Source organism: Mycetomoellerius zeteki, unplaced genomic scaffold (genome assembly GCF_001594055.1).
Source record: "Mycetomoellerius zeteki isolate Tzet28-1 unplaced genomic scaffold, Tzet1.0 scaffold267, whole genome shotgun sequence".
Taxonomy (NCBI): Eukaryota; Metazoa; Arthropoda; class Insecta; order Hymenoptera; family Formicidae; genus Mycetomoellerius; species Mycetomoellerius zeteki.
The window spans coordinates 51,808-62,440 of record NW_017257246.1 but is presented as its reverse complement, the minus strand read 5'-3'; the positions used below and the strand labels follow the sequence as shown (position 1 = coordinate 62,440).

Here is a 10,633-nt window from a genome sequence, read left to right as displayed (position 1 = left end):
TTTTGGGCACGCTACAAACCTACAAAGTGAAAAGAAAATTTTTCATTTTTTTCAGCTCGTAGTTTTTATAAAAATTGTAAAAATTACAAAACTCACATAAATTATTAAAAAAAATATAGTAACCATTTGAAAGTAGAGATTTCAAGCTTTAAAACTCTTTTTTTTTTTAATTTAAATTTTGATCATTTTTAACGAAGATATTGATGAGGAAGTTCTTTTTACCAACTTGTGAAGATTTTTTCTTAAACCCAATATGAATATTATGGTATTAACCAGAGTTGGATAGTGCTAAATTAAAAAGATAAAAGTTAAATTAAAACGTTAATTAATTTTAACTTAACTTAGTTACATTTTACTCTTAACTTTTTAACTTAATTTAGTTATATTTTATCGGTAATTATTAACTTTTAATTTGATTTTTTTTTTAAGTTAATCCTCAGACACAATGCGAGAGGATAATGAGTATATAATTTACTAATTTTATATTGTATAATCGTTACTTGTGAACAAAAATAATCAGATTCTTTAATAAATATGCTGTGAGAAAGAAAAAATACGAAAAATTATGTAAAATGGTCAAACTTTTTCTTTTTCTTTTTTTTTGGTTGTTCGGATTAAATTTAATTTTTAATTTTTCGATTACTTTTTTTATTAACTTAACTTTTAATTTAATTAATTTCATTATGGATTAACTTGTATTTTAATTAAGATAAATTTTCGAGGCTGTTAACTTTAACTTAACTTAATTAAAAAAAAAGTTAACTTACCCAAACCTGGTATTAACAAAAATAAATATAAATATACATCTAAAAAAGGGAGAAATAAAAGAACTACAATCGAGATTGTTACAGGCCGCAGAATTGATCTCTCAGAATCTTCGGGAGTATACGCAGAGTGGGAAAGTGATAGAAAAGCTGGAAAACCAGACAGAAAAAAACATGTATGTATGCAAAAAATGAAAAGAATAGCGAGATATTTAGAGGCATAATTGAGGTTTAAGTAAAGTCTAGTCTTCTCTTGAAAAGTTGTCATTTTACGAAAACGTTCTTGTTTTACATAGGCAAGCCGTTGTACATAGCAAATTGTAATAAACTCTATGTAATACAAACAACATCCCCCGTTCCTCGAACGGAACTCGTTCCCCCGACGAGGCCACTGTCCGAGAATCGGAGTTCAGCGGTAATATATAGAACGTTCGGTAATTTATTCAATAAACATACAACAAGATCTCATATTCCTCTTTTTTCCTTTTTCTTTTTGTCTTAACCGCGTGTCCAAAGGCACACACTTTTTTTGCACGCACGCACGCACGCACGCACGCACGCACACACATACACCTCAATATAATACAGCGATATACAAAATTAACGTTTCGTAATGTTCTGTAGATGTTGAGCGACGCGTTGCCATCCCCCGTCACTATCGGTTTATAATATACAAAGCGAGTATATCGTAGTGTATTTGTGAACATGCATCGTAGTACGCAACCCTGCTTCGACGACTAGAAAAATCTATGTCTCAATGAGTTAGAATTTAAACTGACTAGGTCAACTCTAGAATACTTAGAGCTTCCTTGTACCATTCAATTGTCCTATCTACATGATGAAAGTGTCAAAGTCAGTTGAAACACTTTAATCTTCGGAACGGATTCTGATATTCAGCAAAATTTGTTTTCTGATTCTTTCAAAAAAGACAAATTCTTCTAATAATATCGGATGTACTTGAAAAATCATTAAAAGAATTTCGATCATTTTGACATTATATATTCGACGCTAGAAATGTCACCAGACAGTTATGCATATTTGAGATATTATATTCGGTTTTATATTCAGATAATTGCATCATAATTGCTTAAAGAATATGAAAGTACGTTACAAATGTATGTAACTTCGTGTATTAAGACATTTATGACGCCTGGTTTATTTTTTATTTCTTGTTTTTAATTAATAGGAATTTATCCGAAGTAGAATACTTAATGTAAAAGACAGACTTCTGTCGATTTCTTTTAATTCGATCTTCTTTAACGTAATAAAACACATTTAGAAAAATCATTCACTGAATCGCATTTATTTTTCTATTTCATGATCGAAAATGTGTTAGCGAACGATTCTACGCTAAGCGCTTTAATTCTGATTATCTGATCTGATTTGACGATCGATGACGATGGAGAACAATTTTGTATCTTAGCACACATTTTGATATCAATTGCGTTCGCCACATTTGATTGATCGCATAGAAACTGGACAGGGAAGGGGGAGATCGGGAATAGCAAATTAAATTCGTCTAGAACTCGACTGCGCTCGTATTTATAGTAACAAGATTGCAGTAATGAGAGAGCACAAAATATCTCAAAGTACTCATGATCAGGATTGATATATTGGAGAGAGGATAATGAAATTTAATATATTTTGGAAAAAGAGAGAAAGAGTTATAGTTTACTTTCATTATTTCTCTCTTACTAAATTCTCCATTTACTCAGATTTCCTCTTGTTTTCAAATTAAATATAATTATATGAATCTTAAATCGTGCAGGAAAAAACAATTCATTGATTAAAGAAATTAACGAATAAATAGAACATCGTTTAAATATGCGTTATGTAGCAATCCTGATCGTCGGACAAGACAACTGGATGCACAATAGTACACTCCATCAGGCGAAAGTTTCAATTCGCGGCATATCATGAATTTCATTGTTGATTAGCTTGACACCAATTGTTAACTACAAAATCAGGTCGATCTTAACCAAGGAGGAAGATGCTCTTTTCGGCCAGTGCACATATCAGCAGCAATATCAAGAGAAACAAGTTCGACTTGGCGCTTGTCGCCAAACCGCACTGATCCTTGATATCGCTCTCGCGAGGATTCGAACGTATACAAGACTGTGGCCGTTTTCGCTTGAGACCGGTGAGTGCTTTCTGACAAACCAGCGTATTATTCTCATAAATTACCTCCTCGGGCTTGACACTCAGTATCGGTGACGTCGTGTCTCCACAATTGGTATTTAGCACCACCAACAGCATATTGCTGTAAGTCACCGACTGTACCATGTACCATCTATGCTCGCAATCCATGTCCATGTCATACGAGTCAAACGAGGCGTTTCGCATGTACAAGTATATCTGCAGATTCAATGCGTAGACATCAAAGTATGAAAAAAAATCAAATTAGGATCAGGTACCAAGATAGCAATTTATATCAAAATAGCCTACTTAGAAATACTCTAATTATTAGAAAAACCATTTTGGAAGTAATATTAGTTATTTATAATGTATCTCATTACGCTTGTTTTTCTGACCACTTAGAATCAATTTTTCTTTAATGAATATCTAGTATACATTATAATTATATAATCAATAATTTCAGTAATTTAGTATTTATATATCTTTTAAATTATTAAAGTTTACCTCTTGATCGCACACTTCCGGGCGTGTACGATTGATCAGAACATTTTGATCAAAGTTTAATCTATCGTCTTTGTCAGTGACTGGCGGAAGTTTCTCTTCACTCTCGTGGTCATCACTATGAACGGCTGATTCATCGTAGCTATATGCTTCCGCGTTTTCATAATCCAATATTCCCGTCCTTGCCCAAGCCCAAGCAGCTTGACCGATCATCCACGACAGTGCTGTCTGCAAATGCTTCCATGGCTGCAACATGACATTTTGCATTTAATTTTTAAATCAACGGAATTGTAACATGTATAATTAAAAATTTTATGATATCTTAATTATAATATTTGCTGTAAAGATTTATCTGTCGTTTATATTTCTTCACTAAAAAAGAAAAAAGAGATATGTGTGTACATTATCTGATTCTTACATTATCAAAAGTAATTAAGATCTCTTTAAAACTTTTTTAAATAAGATTAATATTATAGCAAATATATACAAAACACACGAGAGATAGCTCGGCTTTTCTTTTGACTAGCATTCTTGACACTTAACAGTATATTGTAATTAAAGTGCTCACAGTAAGAAGAATGTTGCCGGCGTTGTTGGTTTGTTGACTTTTGAAGCACACCGCCTGATAATCAAAGATTCTTATCTTCTCAAAGACACCATCCCTGACTAAGCTAGCCATTATCGGACCTCTGACATCACCAAAAAATTTACCGGCGTCCCTCTCATCCTCGGCGACGATTATGTAGCCGTTATTGTCGATGAGATAACATGCCCAGATTTCATCGCCGCAGTGTTTATGGCAATTACCATCGCAGTTAAATGTTATGTTCTGGAAAAGCCTTTGCAAGGCAGTGTGCTGGAATTGAAAGCCGACCACCATAGCTGGCGCCTTCCCCTTCGCGTTTTCTACAAATTTATTTTTGCAGATTTAATATTCTGTCGGACCATTATATATATAATATACGTATCATTTATATTTAAAGCAAGTTATCTAGTTTGCTAAGTCCTTCCATCTCATTAAAGTCATTAAATTACTAAATTTACACTAATGTTGGAGTAATTTAACAATAATTACTTATTTAAAAGATGTTTCAAATATGGATCTTATAAATATTATGAATTATATTGATCCTATGTAATTTTGAACGTTTTGTTTCTATCTCAACTATTAGTATTCAGGAAATTAAAAAAAAAATGAGACGAGTAAATCTAATTGAGTTAATTTCATCGATTTTAACATTTCGAAATTGAAAGGAAATATTCCTCTTCTACTTTGATAACAGTTTGAATACCGATTATTAACTTACCAATAAATACAGCACGACTGGCAGTGACTAAAGTGGAGTTGTTGGCACCCTTATCTTCGAGCGGTACGGAAAAAACGAAACTGTCCTCATTTATGTAGTGCTGCTCGACCGCTCGTTTATACCACACTTCGTCGATAGCACGAGGATACAATTTACTGAAATGATTCTCCGGCAGCGACATATTCTCATCTACTCGAAGAAAGTCTTGCCATCTGGTCAATCCGTTATGTGTAGCCATAAACGCCAGGACTACCCCAAAGCGTTGTTTGAACTGCTTCCTACGAGAGAAGATACTTCAGAAATAGCGATTCGGATCGTCTACGACTCGAGCTGGCGTTTACTTGTACTTTTTTGAAGGAGTCATTTTAAAATACTTGATATGTAACTACAATACAAGTTATACAGGTTTCTCAAAAATTCGTACGCAAGCTCGCAGCTCCTTTGCGCCACATGTATGGGATTTGATTTGAAAAATCAAAATCAAATAAAAAAGGATAAAAAATTATGTCGCAATTATTATCTTTGATTTCGCAACAACAATTGATTATTTGATTCATGAGTAACCAGATGAGTTATATCTTATTACAAGTAAAACATGATTTTATCCAGGGTTGGCAAACGTTACTTTTCAGTTACTTTGTCGTTACTTTTTATAGTAAACAATTTGATGACGATGTTGCAATTTTTTATGACGGTAACGCTAACTAACTAAACGCTAAGGTTGTACTAAAGTTAGAAAAGTCACTTTGAAAAGTAACTTGTCACTATTATGCGTTACACCGAAAAAATTATAAGTATAACGAGTAACGCGTAACGTTACTCGTTACTAAAAAGTAACGCGTTACAAATTAGGAGTTATTTTTTTCAGTACGAATGACTTTTTCATCCATTACAAATAACGATTGACTTTTCTAATTCTGATGTTAGCATTACCATCATAAAAAATTCACAATGTCATTATCAAATCGTTATTATAACAAAGTAACGATCAACAAAGTAACGCGTTACTTGCCAACCTTGATTTTATCATTGTATCATAGTATCATAGATGACCATTGTATCATAGTACATATCTTTCTATTATCTTGTTAATTATTTATTTAAATCAAATACTGAAATATAAGATTGTGTTGTAAAAGATTCAACAATTAGAGTAAGAATTGTCTTTTTATAGAATGGCACAAACGAACGAATAATACTTTTAAAAATGCTATAAAGCAACCGAAATCAATTGCACGTTGGAAAAATCTTCTTGCTTTCGCAGATCGCTCGCAAAGCGTTCTTCCTCTTCAGACTTCTGATCCTGAAAGATGGCAATCGCTCTACGATTTGCAAGCTAATTAGCGCTGACCCCAAAGTGTCGAAAGTGATGAAGAGAGAAAGAGAGTAAAAAGAAAAAAAGCATAAAGAAAGAAAATAAGATTAAGTATATCGCATAGAAATATTAATATACTGAACAAATACTTTACAAAAAAGACAGCAAATTAAATTAAGAAAAGAGGAATCGCGAAAGATACAATTCTATCAATTTTTCTGTAAAATTTATATACATATATATAATACAAAATTTTTTATTTTAATTAATTAGAAAGAAGATAATAAATACAGTTCCCTAATAAGAAATGGAACAAAGTTCTATGAAAAAACGAGAGAGGAAAAAATAGAGTTAACAAAAGAGAAAGATAGGGAGAGCTGACATTTGCATTATAATGTACGATTCGAACAGTTGAAAGTTAATATTCATTACTTTCTAAGAATGTAAGGTGCGTTGTGATGGCGTTACCTGGTCATCTGATTCATCAGCCTAGCTAAAGGTCTGCATGGCGTCAAAGTGGTAAGAGACATTAGTCAAAAGGAATAGGTGAATTTTCTATCCTCATAGAAACAAGAAAGACAGAAAAATTGAAAAGAAAGAACTGTGCATAAAATAGAGAACTAAAATAAAAATACGGGACGGAGTGTTTCAAAATGAGCACGTGTAAGTTTTAACTTTGACAAGGAAATAATGGTAGAGAAAATGCGATGTCTCCGTCCTAAAGATGTGTTGAGTAGCGATTAATCGTTCCAGCTTTATTTATTTTACGTTATAATTTATTTTTTATATTTTATCTTTATACAAAAATTTGCATCTATTTGTGGTAGATTATCAAGAAATAATTAGGTCACTGTTTAATATTAAATATTCGTATTTTTATTATAATTCTGATCGACAGCTTCATAAATCATTCAATTATTAAATAGTGATAAAATGACGTTAATTTTAACGCAAGAGTAATATTACCGTTAATTACAGAATTATATCTACATAAGAACAATATAAAATACTACAAAAGGCGAATAGTTGTGTTAGAGATTTGTGTTATTTGACCGATTAATCGCGTGCTAGTTTATGCGAATAATAGGGAAAAGGAAAATTCGTTCATTGTTTTTCCAAGTAGTCTAGTCATGCTATATAAAGCACTCTTATGTTAGCTAATAAATCGAAATTATGCTCACCCTGATTCCTTGGTGCTGGGATTTGGTGGGATTTGCTGGGCAAACCACTCGGTTACCTTAGCATCGTATACTAGACTGAGCAGCAGATTCCTGTCACAAAAGTATAAATTCTTGTTCTCGGCCTTGTAGGGCTTAGCTGTCACAAAAAATTTAAATGCTATTAATTTTAATTATTGTTAGAAACATCTTGTATTAAATCAACGCTAAAGATGAACAATAAATATGTATAACAAGAAATTGCATATAGTAAGAGATGACTTACGATTAGAGCTGTGATTGGAACTCGTAGCGGAGTGTTCTGGCGGTTTGGATCGTTGCTTCATGTCGATCCACTTCCAGCCTGGTAGGCGGGTACGCTCCAGAAAATGTAGGAGCTGTGATTCCGAGGAATTGAACCTATGTTCACCCTCGTAATGATACCTAACATTTACAACAAGAAGAGTTTGTGTACAAATAGATCCATAAAATTGCCGCATTTCATTAGTTTATTAGCCTACTTTTCTTCGCTGAATATAAATTTCATTTTAATGTAGCTAAAAAGAACAAACTTTACATCAATCGGAATTATTTTGAAAACTTATTCGAGACTTACTTGCAATATCTACAATAGTTCAATTCGTTCAAATTTGACATAAGTGATCAAAGTCAGCGACGAAAGCCTCGATAAGTTAAAAGAAAAAAAATAATAATTCAGTTCAATGTCCGAAGCAGAAATTGAAATTGTTATCATCTCAACAAGTTAAAAATTTCACAAAGCGGTAAAAAAAATAATTTTTAATTAATTATCGCTCTTTTATCATTATGAGTAAAAAAATATTGTTTGTGGCTGCGAAAACCAAACTAGCGAAATATAAGGATCGTAGATCTTTCCTAGAATTTACAGTGTTAATACAGGAGTTACGAGATGTACGTTGTACAGGGCTTTGTTTAGGGCAAGCAAATTTTCCTCGAGAACTTCAGACCAATACAAAGCATTTAGCGACAATGTGAATTTCATAACCGATGCAGTACAAAACTTGTTTACGAATATTTTTGCGACTCCAAACTGCGTACCAAGTGGAACTTTACAGCGAAACTTTGCAGCTTGCCAAACTGTCATATGCCTATACTTGCGTAAAACGAGATTACATTCAAAGGAAAAATGTATGGTTCGTGCATTTTCGCGAAGGTTTTCATAATCACATCATTGAATCGTCAAATTTCTTCGGCATCTGTTTGACTTGTCCGATCATGTCATCTTCTATTTGAGTAGTGTTCTTAGGACTCTCGAATTTTATTATCAATTCATTGGCGTTTTTAATAAATCAATTAATTTCTCAAAGTTCAAATAGATAATTTACAATAATAAGTTCAAATAACAATGCTCAACATTCTGCGTAAAATAATTTCGGACAACTATTGGCATTTGAAAAATGGAAAATGTAGCATGTTATTAAGAAGACTCAATATAAATGCAAATAATCTAATAATATTGTGTTATTGGAAGCTTTCGTCGCTGTAAGATAATTCGCTAAAATGAAATGTGTACCTTTAGCGTGAGATCGATGTATCTCCTCGGTAGCGTGTACGCGATAATTTCCAGCATGATCGTGGTCGGGCAAACTGACCACTACCGTAAACGGAGTGTCCATTATTCCCGCGTAATCGTATTTTCTTTTTACTCTGCCGACACGTTTCTAAAGCAATAAACAATACGATAAACAATTAATTGAAGTAGTATAAATTATGAGATCATTTTATAAAAGACATTATTAAAGAATTATATTTTTTCTGATAAAAGATACTTGTTTCTACGTAAACATTTACAAACATGTTGAATTTAAATCAAAATCCTTTCTAAAGCGAACGAGTGATAAAATAATAATATAAAGAAATTCAAGCCTTAAAAATATTAGATTAGCTTTTTATTATTTTGATAATTTCTCTTCGAATAATAATGAGAATTTAAAAAAAATTTGTCAGTTTTCGCAACTACAAAGATGAAATCCTCGGTAAATAAATTGCACATTTATGAATATTTATCGTTAAATATTGTAACAGTGTACTCACCATATCATCGTAATGATATTTTGTATAAAGCGTTGCGCTACCATTCATTTGATTCACCACATTGTTGCGAAGCTGCGAAAAAATACAATAAACTCGTACGTAATTATTTGTTACACACATATATATATATATATATACAGGGTTGGACACATATCAAACTCAATGTATTATACGTGGTTTCATACATGGATGAAACTACATATAATACATCGTAGGTTTCAGCTATGTAGTAAAATGGCGCTTCACTGTTCGCACTTCGCAGTGTTCGCGTTACTTGAAATCGTCAAATTTTTTAACTTAAAATGAGATAGATATATGTTTGGGCGTTGAAAAGAGTGAAAGCAAACTTGCTGAGTGGAAAAGTGCAAGGAACGCGAACAGATCCAAGAATATCATGGCTGTGTTCCAAATTTACTGTCAACACTGAAAATGAGACAGTTTACGTTACGTGCACTATAGATTTTCAGTACAGGCATTCAATTTTGGAACATCTCAGACAACAAAAAGTGTCTAAAATCATGTTATAAGACGTTTTTTACGTTTAAAAGATGACTTAAAGACGTCTTATGTCATAATTTTAGACTTTGTGTTGTTTGGGATAGCCCATATATCACTATAAGCCTTGCATAGACCGGTATTCATAGTCGATTCTTATTTCAAGACCGTTTTAAGTAGTCTTAAGACGCTAATGCGGCCCTCTGATTGGTTCGTGACATCTTAAGAGTGTACTTAAGACGGTCTTGAATATAAGATTTGATTATGAATACCGGCCATAGAGCTGCTGGACCAATAAGAAGGTATGTAAATCAAAATGACAACTTTAAGGTTAATATTAATTGATCCAGTGGTCCAATTATGCAATGCTCATCAGTGCTCACTGTGTTGTATTTCATGTGAGATGGGTTTTAGAATTTTAACGTATATAATACACGTTTTATATGTTTTATACGTATGAAATGTAAGAAACCTTTCGCAGCATTAAATTCCAATCCTGCATATACAGGGTGGGCCAAAAGTCTGGATACACCCAAATATCTCATAAACGATACATTTTAGAAAAAAATGTTTCAAACAAAAGTTGTAAAGCTTAAAAAGACGCATTTAACGATAGTAGTTATTTGACCTAGAATGGCGTTGTCAAGGTCACGTCAAGGTCAACTTAATTTTTTTAAATGGAACTCCCTACTTTTTGTTTCAGATTCTTGTAGGTTATGTTGAGACGTTTTTAAAATTCATATCATAAACTCTTTTCCGATGAGAACTTCCTGAGTTATGAGTCTTTAAAGTTTAAATACCGTCAGCGTTAGAATTATCCAAGATGCACCGCTTGGAGGTTGCTTGGTCGGATTTACATCTCTTGCGTGCGTGCGTGCGTGCGTG

At 32.7% G+C, this 10,633-nt stretch overlaps 1 protein-coding gene across 1 annotated transcript in view; it reads right to left on the bottom strand.

Moving 5' to 3' along the window:
• Positions 1-2,149: 2,149 nt before the first annotated feature.
• stj (voltage-dependent calcium channel subunit straightjacket) overlaps positions 2,150-10,633 on the bottom strand; it is a 17,906-nt gene continuing 9,422 nt past the window's right edge. Inside the window, exons 10-19 of the mRNA XM_018450187.1 lie at positions 9,254-9,325; positions 8,660-8,880; positions 7,797-7,805; positions 7,467-7,624; positions 7,205-7,340; positions 6,492-6,524; positions 4,709-4,986; positions 3,970-4,307; positions 3,405-3,647; positions 2,150-3,119 (exon numbers count right to left, since the gene is read on the bottom strand). Coding sequence (XP_018305689.1) covers positions 2,739-3,119; positions 3,405-3,647; positions 3,970-4,307; positions 4,709-4,986; positions 6,492-6,524; positions 7,205-7,340; positions 7,467-7,624; positions 7,797-7,805; positions 8,660-8,880; positions 9,254-9,325 — 1,869 coding nt within the window. The 3' untranslated portion in view covers positions 2,150-2,738. The remainder of the gene's footprint in view (positions 3,120-3,404; positions 3,648-3,969; positions 4,308-4,708; positions 4,987-6,491; positions 6,525-7,204; positions 7,341-7,466; positions 7,625-7,796; positions 7,806-8,659; positions 8,881-9,253; positions 9,326-10,633) is intronic.